A 23,006-nucleotide genomic window follows, 5' to 3' on the forward strand; every position below is an offset into this window, starting at 1 on the left:
CTCTTCCCCAAATCTTGGCACATTGCAAGTGTTTAATTAAAGGTATTACATTGGAATGATTTTGCAGTTTGAATAAGAGTTTTCTGTTGTATTAGCATTTGTTTTGTTATTAAGTATAGCATGCCTGTTAGGATTAAGTTAATTTAGTAGATCAGTGGGGCTGAAATGTTGTATAGGGTGGGCTTTATCTCTAGAATTAAACCTCCTTTTAAGGTATGAAGAGAGGGTGCCAGTGATGTGATCCTAGGACCACGTGAATGTCACACACCCATGCTTGCCTTCTGACATCATTTCACTAAAGTATTGTGTATAACAGGCTGCTGATGAAAATAATCTTAGCATTCTATTTTTAAAACTGACAACATGCTGATTATCTAAAGACCTTTTTTTAAAGGTGAAAATATTTTAGCTCTTTTACATTTTAACTCTTTCCCTATATTTAATCTCATACATGAAAAGCTCCAGAGGAATCTTGTTCTGTCTAAAAAAGCTTCAAAATTATATAAATTAAATATAAAAATAATAGTGGTATTAAACAATATGCAGTAAAAAGTGAAAGTCCTGTCTCACATCTCTTTCCCATCTACCTCCTCACCCCGACAAAAGGACCATTTCTCAGAAGTTACCACTAGAAGGTATTTATTTTTATTCTTCTTTGGTATAATTATCAATGTGTATGTGTGTATGTTTTACTATGTTGTAAGAATTAAGCTAAACTAGAAATGTCTGATATAATGCTCAGTGTATTTAACATTTATTATATGTGTACATAAGGGTTTTTTTAATGAGATCTTGAGATTTGTAGTTTGTACTTTATCCACTTCCCAGGATATCATGAGCCCTTTCTTTTTCTATAAATGTAAATCCACTACTTTTTTGTAGCTACATATGTGTGTTGATAGATGTGTGTGCATATCTATCCATCTGTATATATGTATATGCGTCCAAATATACATACATGCATAATACATATACTGTAATTTATTTAATCATTCCATCATTAGAAAATGCAAGTATTCCCTACTTCTTTTTGCATTTTAAATAATGCATTAGTAACACTCTTATGTACTGTTTTATGCAGAATAGAATTTTAAAACTGTGATTATTTAGCCAAGAGCATTTGTACTTTTTATTTTAAAACCTACTTATAAATTACCCTCTAAAAAGACTATGCTGTGGAATTCTAATTTGTGGCAAGATTTTTTAAAGTTTGGGTTACTCTCTTTTGTTTCTTTAGGAGAACTGTTCAGTTAACCCTCAAAGCCCTATAAGTATAATGGTCATAGCATTTAACTGTCCAGTTTTAGCTGATCATTATGTTTTTTAAAGTTAATAATTTTAATAAGCATCTCAGGCACTTTTTATTACCTAGAGATGGTTAAGACTTCTAACTTGTCAAAATATAATATTGTTGATAGCCACCTTTGAATATTTTATATTTGTCAGAAATACTTAATTTGTAAAGAAGTTCTGTGAGTTAAGGATAACAAATAGATTAACTAATGTTGCACATGGATTTTATTAAGCAGAATATACAAATAGCTGTGAAAAGAAGAGAAGTGAAAAGCAAAGGAGAAAAGGAAAGATATAAGCATCTGAATGCAGCGTTCCAAAGAATAGCAAGAAGAGATAAGAAAGCCTTCTTCAGCAATCAATGCAAAGAAATAGAGGAAAACAACAGAATGGGAAAGACTAGAGATCTCTTCAAGAAAATTAGAGATACCAAGGGAACATTTCATGCAAAGATGGGCTCGATAAAGGACAGAAATGGTATGGACCTAACAGAAGCAGAAGATATTAAGAAGAGATGGCAAGACTACACAGAAGAAGTGTACAAAAAAGATCCGCACGACCCAGATAATCACAATGGTGTGATCACTGACCTAGAGCCAGACATCCTGGAATGTGAAGTCAAGTGGGCCTTAGAAAGCATCACTACAAACAAAGCTAGTGGAGGTGATGGAATTCTAGTTGAGCTATTCCAAATCCTGAAAGATGATGCTGTGAAAGTGCTGCACTCAATATGCCAGCAAATTTGGAAAACTCAGCAGTGGCCACAGGACTGGAAAAGGTCAGTTTTCATTCCAATCCCAAAGAAAGGCAATGCCAAAGAATGCTCAAACGACTGCACAATTGCACTCATCTCACACGCTAGTAAAGTAATGCTCAAAATTCCTCAAGCCAGGCTTCAGCAATATGTGAACCATGAACTTCCTGATGTTCAAGCTGGTTTTAGAAAAGGCAGAGGAACCAGAGATCAAATTGCCAACATCTGCTGGATCATGGAAAAAGCAAGAGAGTTCCAGAAAAACATCTATTTCTGCTTTATTGACTATGCCCAAAGCCATTGATTGTGTGGATCACAATAAACTGTGGAAAATTCTGAAAGAGCTGGGAATACCAGACCACCTGATCTGCCTCTTGAGAAATCTGTATGCAGGTCAGGAAGCAACAGTTAGAACTGGACATGGAACAACAGACTGGTTCCAAATAGGAAAAGGAGTATGTCAAGGCTGTATATTGTCACCCTGCTTATTTAACTTCTATGCAGAGTACATCATGAGAAACGCTGGGCTGGAAGAAGCACAAGCTGGAATCAAGATTGCTGGGAGAAATATCAATAACCTCAGATATGCAGATGACACCACCCTTATGGCAGAAAGTGAAGAGGAACTCAAAAGCCTCTTGATGAAAGTGAAAGTGGAGAGTGAAAAAGTTGGCTTAAAGCTCAACATTCAGAAAACGAAGATCATGGCATCTGGTCCCATCACATCATGGGAAATAGATGGGGAAACAGTGGAAACAGTGTCAGACTTCATTTTTTGGGCTCCAAAATCACTGCAGATGGTGACTGCAGCCATGAAATTAAAAGATGCTTACTTCTTGGAAGGAAAGTTATGACCAACCTAGATAGCATATTGAAAAGCAGAGACATTACTTTGCCAACAAAGGTCCGTCTAGTCAAGGCTATGGTTTTTCCAGTGGTCATGTATGGATGTGAGAGTTGGACTGTGAAGAATGCTGAGCGCCGAAGAATTGATGCTTTTGAACTGTGGTGTTGGAGAAGACTCTTGAGAGTCCCTTGGACTGCAAGGAGATCCAACCAGTCCATTCTGAAGGAGATGAGCCCTGGGATTTCTTTGGAAGGAATGATGCTAAAGCTGAAACTCCAGTACTTTGGCCACCTCATGCGAAGAGTTGACTCATTGGAAAAGACCCTGATGCTGGGAGGGACTGGGGGCAAGAGGAGAAGGGGACGACAGAGGATGAGATGGCTGGATGGCATCACTGATTCGATGGACGTGAGTCTGGGTGAACTCCGGGAGTTTGTGATGGACAGGGAGGCCTGGCGTGCTGAGATTCATGAGATCGCAAAGAGTCGGACACGACTGAGCGATTGAACTGACTGACCAGTGTTGTTGTTGTTGTTCATTCACTAAGTCATGTCTAATTCTTTTGAGACCCCATGGATTACAGCGTGACAGGCTTCCCTGTCTTTCACTATACCAGTGACATATTATCAAAACCTTTACTTCATTCATTCATTCATTCATTTATTTTTTTGTCTGCGCCATGTGGCATGTGGAATCTTAGTTCCCTGACCAGGGATTGAACCAGTGCCCCCTGCAGTGAACGCTTGAAGTCTTAACCACCGGACCAGGGAAATCCCGTTCCCCATTTAGATATAAGATATCATATAGCAATATTTTTGTTTATATTAAAAAATTTAATAGTTACACTCATGAAATAGTTGTGAATTTCAGATGGTATTGAATGCTTAAGTTGATGTATAAGTAACAAATTTAACAAACCTAATTCAACTGAGCTGATTATTTGCTTTCATGATGAGCAAGACCAAAAGTAAAATCTTAATTTCAGGTGGAATGACTTAGGGGTTGAAAAAATGTTAATTGTATTCTCTCTCTCCATTTCTCAGCTCTTTTCTTTTAGGTTAGTTTCATTCTCAAACACTTTCCATATGACTAAGATAATCATCTTTACATCTTTCGATAATAAGAGCTTAGCCTTCTCTTACAACTTCTGCCTTAACTCTGATCCTATTTAGTGATATTAAACTAGGTATTTTGTGACTGATAGTCATAAAAACAATGAGGTGGGAAGCAACAGAACGCCAATGAAATGTGTGATGTCTAATAATTTAGCATTTTAAGTGACTATTAAGTTCCTAATTCTTACACTTTGAAAGATTTTTCAATGATTTCTAACAGTAATTTATTCTTACTATTAACAAACCTATGTAATAGGGCAGGCATTGTTACATTTTAATATTTTACACAGGAGAAGGAAAGTTACCAATAATAGCTAAGACAGAATTTTAAAAATTTGTTACTTAATGATTGAAGGTTAATTAGTAATTCAGTCAGTAGTTGAGGCAGGATGAGATTCCTGTTATTTAAATTTACCAATTCAGTGTTCTTGCTATTTCTGCCCACCTCTTTGCTAGAGTTAAAAGTAAAAGGGTTTGATTTGTAAGATTTGTTTATTTAAATTGGGAGGTGATTGGTAAGAGAGTAAATCACCATAAAATTTTTTTATTAAAATAAGTTATTCCTAATATTTTGAAACTTAACAATAGATGAACTCGCCTGGTGATTAAAAGTGTAATGTTTCTTTAATAGTGGAAAATTTAGAATCTTAACAGTGTCTTCTCTAATTTCTTAGATATTTCTTAGATATATTTCCTGATATATGTGCATTATTTACATATAGAAAATTTAGTCTCTACTTGGGATAATTCTAATTCAAAAGGGATATTTTCATTAACACCGATTACTAAGACCTCTTCTATATATCTGGAAACAATTGTTCAGTTGCTAAGTTGTGTCAAACTCTCTGTGACCCCTTGGACAGTGTAGCCCAGGCTCTTCTGTCCTCCACTGTCTCCTGAAGTTTGCTCAAATTCATGACCATTGAGTGGTTGATGATGTCTAACCATCTCATCATCATCTTCCCCCTTTTCCTTTTGCAGTCTTTTCAAGCCTCAGGGTCTTTTCTGTTGAGTCAGCTCTTCACATCAGGTGGCCAAAGTATTGGAGCTTCAGCTTTAGCGTCAGTCCTTCCAATGAATATTCAGGGTTGATTTCCTTTAGGGTTGACTGGTTTGATCTCCTTGCTGTCCAGGGGACTCTGGAGTCTTCTCCAGTACCACAATTCCAAAGCATCAATTCTTCGATGCTTAAGCTTCTTTATGGTCCAGCTCTCATGTCTGTGTACATGACTACTGGAAAAACCATAATTTTGACTATAGGGACCTTTAGCAGCCAAGTGATATCTGTACTTTTTAATGTGCTGTTTAGGTTTGTCATAGCTTTCCTTCCAAGGAGCAAGTGTCTTTTAATTTCATGGCTGCAGTCACCTTCCACGGTGGTTTTGGAGCCCAGGAAAATAAAATCTGTCACTGTTTCCACGTTTTCCCCTTCTGTTTGCTATGAAGTGATGGGACTGGATACCATGATACTATTTTTTTTAACGTTGAGTTTCAAGCCAGCTTTTCCATTCTCCTCTTTTACCCTCATCAAGAGTCTCTTTAGTTCCTCTTCAGACAATATGAAAGCACAATTTAGCCACCTTTGAAAGGATAGCCTTAATATCTGTTACTATCCCTGGAGAATAGGCAGATAATTATGACAAATATGTTTCACTGTAAACTGTTTTTAGTTACTTGTGATTTTCCATTTTCCAGCTGAGTGGACATTTTTCTCAGAAACATTTCTTTCAGTATAAATACCTTTATATTAGGTAGCAGAAAATGAAACTCCTTTCTAAATAATTTCCAAATTCTGTGTGCTTTTAGGAAATCATAATAATAACTTAGACAAAAAATTTTTTTTCACCTTTCAAAACTGCTAATTCTAGCAAATGTTAAATGGTGAACAGTCATATATTTTGTGGTTTGAGAAGGGGGATAATTTTGAAATTACGTTTCACTGAGTCTATAGTTTTCTGCAAGGATATCTAGTAAGTGTGAAAAAGAAAATGCAGGGAAGGAGAACCAAGTACATACTTAGGTGAGAAACTAAGTCTTGACCAGATAAGATTTTTTATACTTTATTTTTAAGTTTCAAAGCATTTCATTTTATTAACATGATGTAGCAGAAGAATGGAAACACTGCCTTTTTAGAAATGGAGTTAGTTTAAGAAACTAACATTTTCCCCATTTTAGAAGCACAATATTTTATGTTTTAATAACAGATTCTGAGTTTAATTTTTCTATTAAGTTTATAAATTAGAACATATCCAAAATCTAAGTGATAACACCATGATAAGATGTCCTTTTAATTTTCTTTTTTATTAATATATGGTGCCATACAGTGACAATGATAGTAATCTAAAATATTTGTGAAATCTCAAATACTCCATATTTCTAGTAATGCAGTTTTAAGTCTTTTTGTCTTTAGGTCTTTAAGTAATGCAGTCTTTTTGTGTGTTTGTTAATCCTTTGAAATGGGCAGTAATTTGTGTATTTTTTTGCTAGCTGTTCTAGAAAAATATAATAAATTCACTTATTCATTTTATGTGTTAATAGCCAAGAGTATGGTTCTCCAGATTCTTGATTGATACCATTTTTGCAGCTGGGGAAATGATAATGTTCAGTTATTCTGTTTTTAAATCCACCACCTCCCCCATGTAAATTTGTGTGTGTGTGTGTGTGTGTGTGTGTTTGTTTTTGCATTGCATATGTAAATAATTTTAATACAAAAGTAGACTCATATTTCAATGGGCTCTGGACTTAGACTGGTTTGGTTTCATTTCTGGCTTTACCATTTAATAATAGCTTTGTGATGTTTGGAGGTCTTATTACCATCTCTAGTCTCAGTTGTCTTTATTACCAAAATATTACTTCTTTACTAGGATTGACATGATTAATAGTCAATAAATGCTACTTCTGTTACTATTTATGAATAGTATACTGTATATATAATTCTTCTTAGATTATCTAAGTAATAGATAATCATTGTAAATATTTATAAAATACAGAAAAGCACAGAAAGAAAAATAAACCACCTATGATTGTACTTTGTTTTTTGGTGATAAAATGGTGATGTGTGGACATCTTAAAAAAATGTATATACCTTTTTTTAAAGAAATGTATATTTTAAAGAATATTTTCCCTAACTCATTGATACATTATGCAGTTGTTCTTTGTGTTTCCAGTCTTCCCAGATGGGCCCTAGTGGTAAAGAAAGCACCTGTTAATGCAGGAGATGCAAGAGATGTGGGTTAGATCCCTGGGTTGGGAAGATCCCCTGGAGGAGGGCATGGCAGCCCCCTCCAGTATTCTTGCTTGGAAAATCCCACGGACAGAGGAGCCTGGTGGGATGCAGTCCACGGGGTCGCAAAGAGTTGGACATGACTGAAGCGACCCAGCGTGTTTTGTGTTTCAGTATTATGTAATACTAATACTGCTACATAGGTTTCTCCTTTATAAACATTTGTTTCTAGTTCCTTATTGTTGTAAATCATGTCATGAGGATCTTGTGCTTGAACCTACTTTCAGTTCAGTCAGTTCAATCGCATCTGACTCTTGACCCCAGGGACTGCAGCACACCAAGCATCCCTGTCCATCACCAACTCCTGGACTTTGCTCAAATGCATGTCATCGAGTTGGTGATGCCATCCAACATTCTCATCCTCTATCATCCCCTTCTCCTCCTGCCTTCAGTCTTTCCTAGCGTCATGGTCTTTTCCAATGACTCAGTTCTTTGCATCAGTTGGCCAAAGTATTGGAGTTTCAGCTTCAGCATCAGTCCTTCCAAGGAATATTTAGGACTGATTTCCTTTAGGATTGACTGGTTTATCTCCTTGCAGTCCAGGGGACTCTCAAGAGTCTTCTTCAACACCACAGTTCAAAAGCATCAATTCTTTGGTGCTCAGCTTTCTTTATGGTCCAACTCTAACATCCATACATGACTACTGGAAAAACCATAGCTTTGATGAGACCAACCTTTGTTGGCAAAATGATGTCTCTGCTTTTTAATATGCTGTCAAGATTTGTCATAGCTTTTCTTCCCAGGAGCAAGCGTCTTTTAATTTCATGGTGTTAGTCACCATCTGCAGTGATTTTGGAGCCCAAGAAAATAAAGTCTGTCACTGTTTCCATTGTTTCTGTGTCTGTTTGCCATGAAGTGATGGGACCGGATGCCATGATCTTTGTTTTTTGAACGTTGAGTTTTAAGCCAGCTCTTTACCTCTGCTCTTTCACTTTCATCAAGAGGCTCTTTAGTTCCTCTTTGCTTTCTGCCATAAGGATATTATCTGCATATCTGAAGTTATTGATATTTCTCCCAGCAATCTTGATTCCAGCTTGTGCTTCATCCAGCCTGGCATTTCACATGATGTTCTCTGCATATAAGTTAAATAAGCAGGGTGATAATATACAGCCTTGACATACTCCTTTCCTGATTTGGAACCAGTTCATTGTTCCTTGTCCAGTTCTAACTGTTGCTTCTTGACCTGCATACAGATTTCTCAGAAGGCAGGTAAGGGGTCTGGTATTCTCATCTCTTGAAGAGTTTTCCACAGTTTGTTTGAAAGTTAAGGCTTTGGCATTGTCAATAAAGCAGAAATAAATGTTTTTCTGGAACTCTTGCTTTTTCTGTGATCCAGCAGATGTTGGCAGTTTGATCACTGGTTCCTTTGCCTTTTCTAAATCCAGCTTAAACATCTGGAAGAACCTACTTTACTTTTTAAATTATTTTATTAGTAGAAATCATCAAAAGAAAGTCCTGATTTTGTTGCATTTTTCCAACTTAGTTGTCCATATGTGTTTAGTTTATAATTCCATCCGCAGTATGTTTTTTTATTTAGTATATTCATGTTGAAAAACAGTTTCTTGCCAGTTTGTTAAGCTCTGTTTAAATAGCATTTTCCGGTGTATTTGATTCAGATTTTAGGAAATAGGATATATGTTTATTTATCTTTAGTAAATTGTTTTGTGCATTTTCTTTGCCTCTTATTAATCTTTTTGCAATTTGTTTAGACTTTCACATGTTAAGCACCTGCCTGTATTACTTTACTGTGAGGGTGGGGTGTTATGAGCTGAATTGTGCTGCATGTTCCACCTCCAACCCCCCCACCAATTTGTTTGTTGAAATTCTAACTCCTAGTACCTCAGAATGTGTCTCTATTTGGAGCTTGGCCCATTAAAGAGGTAATTAAGATGAAATGAAATCCTGTGGGTGGTCCCTAATCCAGCGTGATTGGTGAATGGATAGATAAAGACCACAGCATACGTAGAGGAAAGATCATGTGCCGACACAGAGAGATGATAGCCATCTACCAGCCAAGGGGTGAGGCCCTAAGAACAAAAAACTCTGTCAGGACACTTTGATATTGAACTTTTAGCCTCCAGAATCATGAGAAAGTAAATTTATTTGTATAAACCATCCAATTTGCTTATTTGTTACAGCAGCCCTAGCAAACTAATATAGGGCCTAGACCTTTTTGCCTGTCATGTTTTTATAAATATTTTTGATTAATATATTATTTGCTAGTAATATTGACTTCCAGAAAAACATCTATTTCTGCTTTATTGACTATGCCAAAGCCTTTGACTGTGTGGATCACAATAAACTGTGGAAAATTCTGAAAGAGATGGGAATACCAGACCGTATTACCCACCTCCTGAGAAATTGTAGGAGGCGCTAATGGTAAAGAATCTGCTTGCCAATGCAGGAGACGTAAGAGATACGGGTTCCATCCCCAGCTAGGGAAGATCCCCGGGAGAAGAAAATGGAATCCCATGGACAGAGGACCCTGGCAGCCTACAGTCCATAGGGTTGTAAAGAGTCAGACATGATTGAAGTGACTTAGCATGCATGCATATAGCTTTTAAATAAATTGTCAAAACAGACTGGGTCAAAAACAAGGAGAGCCTGTGTGAAGGCAACAGGCAGTTACTCAGACTGTAAGTGGTGTAGGAACCAAGACTTCAGAGAAGAATCTTGTGGAAATGAGTTAACTTCTGCAACAATATTTACCTGGGAAGTACTGACTAATGTGGAATGTGGATGGGAAGGTAAAAATTCATACTCTAGTCCCAGGAGTACTATTGCTGAAAGATGGAGAAAACAGCACAGAGCTTTTGATGGAGACCTGTGGAATCAAGTAAAGGAGATTCTTTCCTCAGTACATATGTTGAATCCTGGGATGGGAAACTTAAAATCATAAGTAGAAAACCTTTGAAAATCAAGGTGGAGCTCCTAATGTTTTTGTAAAGCAAAAATGAGATGTGTCATTCTCTTGAGATTGGTCTCATGAACAACAAGCTTTCAGTTGAAACCTGGGGGAAGGAGGGGATAAAAGGAAAAACCAGAGGTTGACTCAGTCTTACAAGGGCAGCAGCCTAATCAGGACTCGCAAAGAGAGAGCATTGGCCTCACAAAGAGAGAGCAGGGTGAACCCCTTGTGGAGAAAGATGTCATCAGGAATCTCTGCAGGTTTTTGTGTACAAAGGTTATAGAATCCACCAAGATAGGACTGCATGACCAGAACAAAAGGAAAAACAAATAATGAAAACAGACTCAGAGATTATCTATATCATTCATATCCATTTAGATGATAAACACTTTAAATATTTAAAATGTAGTTAATATATCAAGAACATAGAGTAAACTGGAGAAAATAGGTGAAAAATGATTTTTTATTATGATATTGGATGTGTACAAAGTAAATGGAAACACATTATGTCAAGTTAAAAACTCACTGGATAGGTACAATAGAGGATTAGACATATCAGAAGACAAGATAATAGAAAATACCCAGCTAAAGGACAGAACCCCATGAACAGTATGAAAAGGCAAAATGATAGGATACTGAAAGAGGAACTCCCCAGGTCAGTAGGGGCCCAGTATGCTACTGGAGATCAGTAGAGAAATAACTCCAGAAAGAATGAAGTGAAAGTGAAGTCACTCAGTCGTGTCCAACTCTTTGCGACCCCATGGACTGTAACCTATCAGGATGCTCCATCCATGGGATTTTCCAGTCAAGAGTGCTGGAGTGGATTGCCATTTCCTTCTCCAGGGAATCTTCCCAACCCAGGAATCGAACCCGGGTCTCCCGCATTGCAGGCAGATGCTTTACTGTCTGAGCCACCGCCGAAAATGAAGGGATGGAGGCAAAGCAACAACAATACCCAGTTGTGGATGTGACTGGTGATAGAAGCAAGGTCTGATGTTGTAAAGAGCAATATTACATAGGAACTTGGAATGTTAGGTCCATGAATCAAGGCAAATTAGAAGTGGTCAAACAGGAGATGGCAAGAGTGAACGTTGACATTGTAGGAAACAGTGAACTAAAATGGACTGGAATGGGTGAATTTAACTCAGATGACCATTATATGTACTACTGTGGGCAGGAATCCCTTAGAAGAAATGGAGTAGCCTCATGGTCAACAAAAGAGTCCGAAATGCAGTACTTGGATGCAATCACAAAAACAACAGAATGATCTCTGTTCGTTTCCAAGGCAAACCATTCAGTATCATAGTAATCCAAGCCTATGCCCCAACCAGTAATGCTGAAGAAGCTGCAGTTGAACAGTTCTATGAAGACCTACAAGACCTTTTAGAACTACTACCCAAAAATGATGTCCTTTTCATTATAGGGGACTGGAATGCAAAAGTAGGAAGTCAAGAAACACCTGGAGTAACAGGCAAATTTGGCCTTGGAATACGGAATGAGGCAGGGCAAAGGCTAATAGAGTTTTGCCAAGAGAACTCACTGGTCATAGCAAACACCCTCTTCCAGTAACACAAAAAGACTCTACACATGGACATCACCAGATGGTCAACACGGAAATCAGATTGATTATATTCTTTGCAGCCAAAGATGGAGAAGCTCTATACAGTCACCAAAAATAAGACTGGGAGCTGACTGTGGCTCAGATCATGAACTCCATATTGCCAAATTCATATTAAATTGAAGAAAATAGGGAAAACCACTAGACCATTCAGGTGTGACCTAAATCAAATCCCTAAGAAGTAGATGTAGGGGACTAGATCTGATAGACAGAGTGCCTGATGAACTATGGATGGAGATTCCTGGCATTGTACTGGAGACAGGGATCAAGACCATCCCCATGGAAAAGAAATGAAAAAAAGCAAAATGGCTGACTGGGGAGGTCTTACAAATAGCTGTGAAAAGAAGAGAAGTGAAAAGCAAAGGAGAAAAGGAAAGATATAAGCATCTGAATGCAGAGTTCCAAAGAATAGCAAGAAGAGATAAGAAAGCCTTCTTCAGCGATCAATGCAAAGAAATAGAGGAAAACAACAGAATGGGAAAAACTAGAAATCTCTTCAAGAAAATTAGAGATACCAAGGGAACATTTGATGCAAAGATGGGCTCGATAAAGGACAGAAATGGTATGGACCTAACAGAAGCAGAAGATATTAAGAGGAGATGGCAAGAATACACGGAAGAAGTGTACAAAAAAGATCCGCACGACCAAGGTAATCACAATGGTGTGCTCACTCACCTAGAGCCAGACATCCTGGAATGTGAAGTCAAGTGGGCCTTAGAAAGCATCACTACAAACAAAGCTAGTGGAGGTGATGGAATTCCAGTTGAGCTATTCCAAATCCTGAAAGATGATGCTGTGAAAGTGCTGCACTCAATATGCCAGCAAATTTGGAAAACTCAGCAGTGGCCACAGGACTGGAAAAGGTCAGTTTTCATTCCAATCCCAAAGAAAGGCAATGCCAAAGAATGCTCAAACGACTGCACAACTGCACTCATCTCACACGCTAGTAAAGAAATGCTCAAAATTCCTCAAGCCAGGCTTCAGCAATATGTGAACCATGAACTTCCTGATGTTCAAGCTGGTTTTAGAAAAGACAGAGGAACCAGAGATCAAATTGCCAACATCTGCTGGATCATGGAAAAAGCAAGAGAGTTCCAGAAAAACATCTATTTCTGCTTTATTGACTATGCCAAAGCCTTTGTGTGGATCACAATAAACTGGAAAATTCTGAAAGAGCTGGGAATACCAGACCACCTGATCTGCCTCTTGAGAAATCTATATGCAGGTCAGGAAGCAACAGTTAGAACTGGACATGGAACAACAGACTGGTTCCAAATAGGAAAAGGAGTATGTCAAGGCTGTATATTGTCACCCTGCTTATTTAACTTCTATGCAGAGTACATCATGAGAAACATTGGGCTGGAAGAAGCGCAAGCTGGAATCAAGATTGCTGAGAGAAATATCAATAACCTCAGATATGCAGATGATACCACTCTTATGGCAGAAACTGAAGTGGAACTCAAAAGCCTCTTGATGAAAGTGAAAGTGGAGAGTGAAAAAGTTGGCTTAAAGCTCAACATTCAGAAAACGAAGATCATGGCATCTGGTCCCATCACATCATGGGAAATAGATGTGGAAACAGTGTCAGACTTCATTTTTTTGGGCTCCAAAATCACTGCAGATGGTGACTGCAGCCATGAAATTAAAAGACGCTTACTCTTTGGAAGGAAAGTTATGACCAACCTAGACAGCATATTGAAAAGCAGAGACATTACTTTGCCAACAAAGGTCCTTCTAGTCAAGGCTGTGGTTTTTCCTGTGGTCATGTATGGATGTGAGATTTGGACTGTGATGAAAGCTGAGCACCAAAGAATTGATGCTTTTGAACTGTGGTGTTGGAGAAGACTCTTGAGAGTCCCTTGGACTGCAAGGACATCCAACCAGTCCATTCTGAAGGAGATCAGCCCTGGGATTTCTTTGGAAGGAATGATGCTAAAGCTGAAACTCCAGTACTTTGGCCACCTCATGCGAAGAGTTGACTCACTGGAAAAGACTCTGATGCTGGGAGGGATTGGGGGCAAGAGGAGAAGGGGACGACAGAGGATGAGATGGCTGGATGGCATCACTGACTCAATGGACGTGAGTCTGAGTGAACTCCGGGAGTTGGTGATGGACAGGGAGGCCTGGCGTGCTGCGATTCATGGGGTCGCAAAGAGTCGGACACAACTGAGCGACTGAACTGAACTGATCAACCTAGAGATTCGGAAATTTATGTTTTCCCTAAGCAGGGATACAGATAAAACCACACTTGAACAGTTAGAATGAGAAAATCAAAAGATAGAGAACAATATCTTGCATGGAGTCTGAAAAAAAAGAATATGACCTTCTTAGGAGCCAATAATAAGACTGATATCAGACTTCTCAACAAACAATGGAAGCCATTTTGAATTGTTTTGAATTCATTACCAGCAATCTTGACTATAAAACAAATGAAGATACCAGTAAAACAGATCAACAACAATGACTGAGGGAGAAGAGAGAATACCCCATAAAGGTATCACTGGAGTGAAGAATAATGGAAATATTGTGCATTTGAGAGTAAATATAAATTGGTAATTGAACTAACTAAAAACAATTGTAGCTTTATAGGGCTTAAAAGATAGGTAGAAAAAGCAAAAACATAGGGAAAGGTGAGAGGAATAAATGGAAATGAAGTGTTTAAAGAGTGTTTTTATTGAGACATGGTAAACTAGTAATTTCTGTTAGACTGTAGTAATTTCAAAAACTGCATGTTGTAATCTCAGGAAAGAATAGTTTTAAAAGCAGTAGAAGTATGAAGGGGGGAAAAGAATAATAAAAAATAATTGTTTAGTTTTCAAACAAAGTCATGAAATGTAGAACTGTCAAGTTGGAAAAACAATTAGGTGATAGACATAAATATTCATACTTTGAAAGTCGAATCATATATTTTTCAAAATTTTATTAAAGACAAAGATCTTAATTTTCCTTTTTGAAAAAGTAATGTGTGTAAGTAGGCAAAAACATAATGCATTTTTGTATACTTATTTTGTTTTTCTGACAGCTGCTTTGTGATATTGGCCACAGTGAAGAAAAACTGGGTTTTAACTATGAGGATATCATAATTTGGTAAGTTCAGTTCCCTTCTTCATATCTTCTGAATTTTTAGTAATTTCAGTTTTAGTCATTTTAAACTAAAAATAGGTTACTGTAACACCTTGTATTGATTTTATATAAACAGTTGTGTGATTGTTAGAAAAATTTAGGATCTCCAACATTTTTAACATTTTCAACTGTTAATCCTATTGTAATTTTCAAATACATATAATCAAAACTAATGTTGAAAAGTACCTGGACTTCTACAGTCTTAACTTCTAAATTAAACACAGTAAAAGTTCTCATGTTATTCCCAAGAGCAAGAAGAACCTGTATAATTATCTCTACATCTCACCTAAGACAACATGTGCTTATGGCAAACCTGATTTGCTCAAGCCTACCAAGAAAGGCAGTGTTACAGTTTCATAGCCATCTTTTTGGTATGCTTAGGAATTAAAATTGGTATAAATAGTCTCTTCCTAATGTCATTATAAAGCATTTTTATTTATTGGCTTAAACCAGTGATTCTTTGAAAGAAGTGAAACAGGTAGGTGAATGGAGAGTGATAGATTGTAGAGGCATATGTGATACAGCCTTAAAAAGGCATGTATAATTTCCCTTTGTTTTTATGAACTACAGAAGGTAGGGATATACCAAAGAGGCACAAATTAAAAAACATTAGTGAAGTACCATGGCTTACAGTGAATAATTTTTATATGTTTAAAATGATGAGTATCTTTGCTTATTTCAGCTGAGGTATTTGATACCACAATTTTGTGTGTATTTGAAACTCATGTAGCATGACTTTTTGTTTTCATACAGCTTGCGGTTAGCTTTATTGAATGAAGCAAAAGAAGTGCGGGCAGCAGGGCTTCGAGCTCTTCGGTATCTCATCCAAGACTCCAGTATTCTGCAGAAGGTGCTAAAATTGAAAGTGGACTATTTAATAGCTAGGTAATTTTCTTAGAGCCCTCTGTTTTTATATATTTTTTAAATCATATATTAAGTTTTAGCATACCTATCATAAAGTATAGAGATTTTTAGTGTAAAACCTGTAATTTTTACAGGTAGATACAACCAAGTACCCTATTATCCAAAATAAGATATGGAACATTTTCAGTATCCCAATCAAGTTCTCTTGTGTCCCCCAATCAGTAGTAAACATGGCTCTGACTGTTCTCATTTTAGACTAGATTTTCTTATTTTTGAGTATCATATATTGGAAGTATATGTTACTCTTTTCTTTCCTTAATGTTATCTGTGAGATTTATCCACGTTGATTTAAAAAAAAATTCCATGTAGTATTTCATGTTATAAATAGAGTATAATTGATTCTGTTGATTTTTTTTTTTTCTTGGTTGTTTTCAGTGTTTGACTATTTTGAATAAAGTTGACCTGAACTTTATTGCACAAGTTGTTGGTGGATGTTGTGCGCTCATTTCTTTTAGTTACATATGTAGGAGTGGAATTGCTGGGTGATAAGTTTTTATGTATATTTAACTTTAGTAATAAGTTCCGTGGTAGCTCAGACAGTAAAGCATCTGCCTACAAAGTGGGAAACCTGGTTCGCTCCCTGGGTCAGGAAGATCCTCTGGAGAAGGCAGTGGCACCCCACTCCAGTACTCTTGCCTGGAAAATCCCATGGATGGAGGAGCCTGGTAGGCTACAGTCCATGGGGTTGCAAAGAGTCGGACATGACTGAGCAATTTCACTTTCACTGCTGTGCAGTTTTCTAAAGTAGTTGTACTGATTTCCATTCCTATCAGAAATACTTGCGTGTTCCAGTCTCTCCATATTCTTACCAGCATTTACTATTTTCAGTTTCTAATTATACCTTTTTTGCTATGGTTTTCATTGTGAGTTTCATTGTGCTTTTAATTTCCATTTCCCTTTCATTTGCCTGTTGACTGTATATCCTGTTTGTTTTTTGCTTATTTGTAAATTGGATTGTCTATCTTTTTGTGTAGGAGTTCTTGATGTCTTCTGGATATGATTCCTTTCGAGTATACTAATTGAAAATGTCCTCTCCTAGTCAGTTTACTTTGTTTTCTTACTCTTCTTAATAAAATCCAATATAGCAGTCTTTTATTTTATGGTTAATGAGTTTGGTCTTTGGAAGAGAGGTCTCTGATCTCTTCTGAAGGGTTTATTCCTTATATGTCGAAATAATTGTCAGGTCATGATTCATTTTTATCAATATCCAATAAATATTAGAGGCATTTAGTGAAAAGATTTTCCTTTTGTGTTCTAAATTAGTTTCATTTTTGTTGTAAGTCAGGTAATTGATAAGTATGGATCTATTTTTGCTTTCCCTGTATGCTTTATTTGGCCTGTTTGTCTGTTCTAGCTTTGTTTTCTCCCAGTTTTAAGTGTCTGTAGCTTGACAGTAAGTTATCTGTTAATGTAAGTCCTCCTTGAGTAAAGAAGTTTCTGGGTTATTTTGAGTTCTGTATTTCCACATGAATTTTAGAATCAACTTGTCCATTTCCATCAGACTTTCCTAGGTATTAATAATAATTGCATTGAAGCTCTGGATTAATTTGGGGTGAATTGACGTTTTAATATCAAATCTTCTCAGTGTTTATTTATTTGGAACTTTAAATTCTCTCAACATTTTGTAGTTTTCTAGTAGAGGTCTTGCATATATTTGTTAGGTTTATCCTAAGGCATTTATTCGGAGAAGGCAATGGCACCCTACTCCAGTACTCTTGCCTGGAAAATCCCATGGACGGAGGAGCCTGGTGGGCTGCAGTCCATGGGGTCGCTAAGAGTCGGGCATGACTGAGCGACTTCACTTTCATGCATTGGAGGACGAAATGGCAACCCACTCCAGAATTCTTGCCTGGAGAATCCCAGGGATGGGGGGAGCCTGGTGGGCTGCCGTCTGTGGGGTCGCACAGAGTCGGACATGACTGAAACGACTTAGCAGCAGCAGTAGCAGCAGCAAGGCATTTATTACATGATAGTGTTAATGTAATTAAAATTTTTTTTTCATAGTTCTCTCTGCTAACATATAGAAAAATAATTGTAGGGTTTTCTTTTTGTATATTCTTATCTCAGTGATCTTGCTAAATTCATTTTTTAATTTTAATTGTTTTTAAGGTTATTTTATTAGAGTTTCTATGTACATTAGTATTAGTTGCAATTGATGACCATTTTATTTCTTTCTTTCCAATTCTTATGTTTTTATTTTCCTCCTTATTGCTCTGGTTAGAATATTGCACTGACTAGAAATGGTATTTGGATAACTGTTTTGCTCCTGAACTTGTTGAAGTTGTTTGGCTTTTGCCATTGTTTATGATACTTTTTGTAGATTTTTAGTGGATTTCTTTATGTTTCTTGTTTGTATTCCTGAGATAAACACCATTTGCTCATTATGTCTTTTTATTTTATTTTTAATTGTATTTGATTTGCTAATAGTTTGTGGAAAAATGTTTGCAATTATGCTTATGAAAGGTATTGGCCTATTTTTTCCATTTTTCTGATCTTGTTTGATCTTGGTATCAAGAGTATGTTTATAAAACAACTTGAAATATTTCTCTCTTTATATTCTCTGGAAGAATTTTTATAAAACTCGTCTAATATACTGTTTTTTACCATACATGATCAGTAGAATTCACCAGTGGATCTTTCTGGGCCTGTGGTTTGTTTTTTAAGGCAGTTTTAAGATTATAAAGTCAGTTTTTTTGTTTGTTTGTTTACTGGCATAATACTATTCACATTTTCTACTTCCTCTGTCAGTTCTTTATATATTTTGAAGCTTTGTTATTGCATTCATATTTAGAATTTCTCATTGGGCTAATTGTTTTATACTTAGAAAAATGTGTCTATTTCTGGTAATACTTCTTTTATGAGTGTTCTTGTTATCTGATACTAAGATAGCTATACTAACTTTCTATTTCTTTTATTTAGGATTTGCACAATATATCCTTTTTTGTCCTTTCACTTTATTTTTCTTTTTCTTAAAAATTTAAGTTTCTCTCCTGTTAACATCATACATATTTCTTAAAAATCTAGTTTGACCATTTTTGTCTTTTGATTGGTGTATTTAGACTATGTCTAGTGGTTTTTATATGCAGCATCTATGGGCTTTGTCTAATGTAATTATATATATATATGTTTATGAATTTGTCATCTTGCTATTATTTTTCATATATATTTGTCTTTGCTATCTTGCTGTTCATATTTTGCTTGCCACATTTATTTTTTGGTCTTGCATTTGTCCTTTTTTGCTTCTTTGGGGAAAAAATCAAGATTTTTTTTTCCCTTGTCTATTAATTATTGGCTTTAAAGCCTTTTCTTCTTTAGCAGTTACCCTAGAGATTACATTTATCCTTGGTATATTAAGGTTTGCCACTTTTATTACAGCCAGAACCTCTTACAGTTTGACCATATTACCTCCCCTCTTGTCTTTTGTCATGTTACATTTTTATTTCTATATATATTTGTAAACCCACAGGATAGTCCTGTTAATTGTTTTAAATTGGAACCCTTGATATTTACGTATGTTATTTACTCATTCCAATATTCTTCCTTCTTGCATTTCTACACTTCTATCTTGGGTCACTGTCTTGAATTCCCATTACTGTTTTCTTGTAGTATAGGTATACTGGAGTTGAAATCTTTCATATTTTGTCTGTAAATCCTCTATTTACCTTCCCACTTGAAGGCTATTTTTTTGATCAGTTACTATTTTTCAGTGCTTTAAGTTACTGTGTTCTGGATTTTGTTTCTAAGTAAGTAGTTTCTCTTGTTGCTTCTTGTAAGTGGTAAGGTCTTTTTCTCCTTTGGCTACTTTAAAGACTTGTCTGTTATTTTTCTCTCCTATCCCCTGATACTCCAGCTATACAGTGTTGAATCTTTACACTGTGCCACATGTCTCTGATGCCCTTACTGTAACATTATTTTCATATTTGGTGTTGTTAACCTTTGTGCTTTCTACTAATCTGTTTTTTTTTTTTTTTTCTTCCATTGTGCTAGTAAATCAGTCTTTTGAATTTTGAATTTCAGTTACTGTATTTTTGTGATTTATATATTACTTAAACATTCTAGATCTCTCCTTTATTTATTTTCTTGGACATAATAGTCATAGTTATTTATAGATCTCTTACAACAGTTCCAATACGTGAATCACTTGAGTTTTGTTTCTGTTGTCATTTTCTTGGATTTTGGCTACTTGACCTCTTTTTTTTTTTTCGTCTTAAAGCATATTTCATATTACGTGATAGGATGTGAACATTGTATATTAAAAATTTTTGGTTCTTGGATCATGTTATTTGTAGACTTATGCTTTATTCTGGAGTGTTGATTTATTACACTAATTCTGTTAAAATTTGTTTTTTCCTTTGCCTTGGCTAGGAAGTGTCTATTGAGAATCTCAAGTGAAAATGTGAATGTTTAGCAGAACCGCTTCATCTTGATCAGCCTCAAGCCCTAACATGTTTCTTACAGTATTATATACCTGCTAAAATTTCTACTCAGTTATCTGGCTGCTCAGCTGTAGCTTTTTGCTTGGTTTTTTGGACTTTAACCCTGCATTTGCACGACATAGAAATAGGCAAATGTCTTGGAAAGAAGATTGCATGCGGATTCTTGCTTACTCTTCTACTTTCGTTTCTCCGAGATTTTTTTCCCCCTCAAGTCTCAGCCACTTTGGCTGTGCCAGTTCAGTCTCTTTACACAGTACAGCAAGATTTTTGTTTTTTTTTAGGACTCTATTCACTTAAAACTGGAAATTGACAAGTGTCCCCAGATACAAAACCCGAGTGAATATGGAGCTTGCGCTTTTTTCCAAGGGTTATTATCCATTGCCTTTTCACAGTTGCTTTATAAAGTAACATATTTAACCTTTATAGTTATCATTAGCAGGAGGATTGTTCAGATCTTTTGTGGCCAGAAATAGAATCCTGTGTCTATTTACTTTTTGATAAAATTGTTTTAGATTAATTATATTCAGATAGCAGAAATGCTTTTTGAATAGCAAGTTATCTATTTATCAGTAGGTAAAATATTGATTAGAATAGTGAACTGTCTAAACATAAGTAAGAATGAATTATTCTGCCACATAAACCAAAGCTCTTTAGAAATTGAATAATGAACTTTACAGAGAAATGTCAGTTAAGTCATACTTGAGCATTAATTTTTGAAGTACATTCACATTTCAAATTATATTTTAGTAAAATAGAGTTATTATGACTAATGTAAGACTTAACGTAGTCATAACATGCAAAATTTAGGCTGTGGTTAAAATCACAATTAAACTAAAACTAGGCTTGAAATATTTTTCCTTCACAATTTTTTAAAAATATCTGTGAACTTTTATCAAAGATAGGTGAATATCTTTTTCAGTAGATTTCTGATATTTTGCTTTATAAATATGTTTATTATTTCCATATAGATGTATGTAATTCTGTAAATTACTTACTATATTCTTTCTTGGAGTTTTAAATGAAATAGTTTTGATTTATAACAAGTATTTATCACTGGAGATATTAAATTAAATATCTGCTGGTACTGAAAAATTACATATATTAACATTTAAAAATAATGTATTGACATGAACATCGGTCTGTCTGATCATGGTATTATACAAAAATTTGTTTAATAAGATTTTTATCAATAATTAAATATTTTATATATTCTTTAGGTGCATTGACATACAGCAGAGCAACGAGGTAGAGAGGACACAAGCACTTCGATTAGTCAGAAAGGTAAGCTCCATGTCTGAGAGTAAAAGCAGATTTATGGTTTTCATGTTATGCATTTTACAGTTTCAGATTTAGACTGTCTTGTGAAATCTATTAAAATTTAAAGACTGAATTCTCATTAAACATTTTTATTTTGTTGAAATGATAGGCATTAAGTAGGTTCATTAAACTTCAAGGTAAGCATAGATATTTTGTGTAATTATTCTATGTGATTGGGTATAGCTGGGACAGTATTTTTAATAAAATCTCCATTGTAAAGAATATTTCTTCCTTTATTAGACATATAAAGAAATTACTGCTTTGATATGTTATTGGAGAAAGAGGATTACTTGTGTGGCACCCCCATTTTGTCTTAATTATATACTTGGAGTTAATTCTGTTTAAATGAATGTCAAAGGTCACCAGCTGGTTGTTTTGAAGATGAATTTGGGTACATCAGTAGACAGTTGCAATAAACAATTCAGGCCATTGTACAGAATAAAAGGTCAAAATCTAAACTCTGCAAAAGAAGATGTTGAGGATAATCCATAATGCTTCTAATGATAGGCTTTCCAAGAGTTTTTCTTTAAATTGTTAATGTGATGCCCTAATGGCAGAGGAATAGACTGAATTGAGAGTTAATTTGGTTAGGGTATGGCTCATGTAAGAATTTTATCATCTTTCATTCTGAAGTATCATGTTTCATCTTAAAAATTTGTAAGACTCATGCAGTATATGTTTGTTTTAATGTAAAAATATCTAAAATTAGCAGTTAACATTTTTTAGCTCTTCTCCTCTTTCCCTACTTTTGAATTCAGCACATGTTCCATGATTGCAGAACGTTGAGTTTGTGCATTAACTTGACCCCCTCTTTCCTTTTTCTTCCAGTTGTCCAGCTTATGGTTAGTAATAGTACCCACAGGTGAGCATAGTAAGGAAGAAGCAAATGGATGAATTGTCTTCAAAGAAACTTTTAGTTCTAGTTAAGAATGATATTGGAGATAGATTAAAAAAAAGTTTGTTATAGGGTAAAAATTGCTATGTGGGCATCATGATTTGACTCTTCATATTTAAATTTAAAAATTAGATTTATGTTTCCTTACTTACTCATACAATCTTTCCTACTGCAGTAATTTTGAGAATTCATGATAAAAAAACAAAATATGTTTCTGAAAAACCTAGAAATAACTCTTTGGTTATTTGAGTTATATATATGTCAGTATTTACTTACTAGGAATTTAAAGTGAGAAATTTAAAGATATATCAACATATTAAAAATTCATTATAAGTAAACAAAAATAACACTTTTATAAAAATAACTTTTTCAAAAAGAAAATTAATGACTAGAGTGGCATTATTTTAGATTTATACAAATTTCTGTAGTGTTTGTCCTGATAGAAGATAGCTGGATTGTCATATTTGCTTCTATATCCAATCTCTTGTGATTT

The 23,006-nt window shown here is 35.5% G+C and overlaps 1 protein-coding gene across 4 annotated transcripts in view; it reads left to right on the top strand.

Moving 5' to 3' along the window:
- Positions 1 to 23,006, top strand: part of RICTOR (RPTOR independent companion of MTOR complex 2) — a 136,687-nt gene that overhangs the window by 45,700 nt on the left and 67,981 nt on the right. For all 4 annotated transcript variants that reach the window (XM_055554724.1, XM_055554725.1, XM_055554727.1 and 1 more), the window contains 3 exons: positions 14,841 to 14,905; positions 15,695 to 15,826; positions 21,519 to 21,582. In XM_055554724.1, the coding sequence (XP_055410699.1) occupies positions 14,841 to 14,905; positions 15,695 to 15,826; positions 21,519 to 21,582 (261 nt within the window). The remainder of the gene's footprint in view (positions 1 to 14,840; positions 14,906 to 15,694; positions 15,827 to 21,518; positions 21,583 to 23,006) is intronic.

This window comes from Bubalus kerabau, chromosome 18 (assembly GCF_029407905.1).
Source record: "Bubalus kerabau isolate K-KA32 ecotype Philippines breed swamp buffalo chromosome 18, PCC_UOA_SB_1v2, whole genome shotgun sequence".
In the NCBI taxonomy this organism is placed as follows: Eukaryota; Metazoa; Chordata; class Mammalia; order Artiodactyla; family Bovidae; genus Bubalus; species Bubalus kerabau.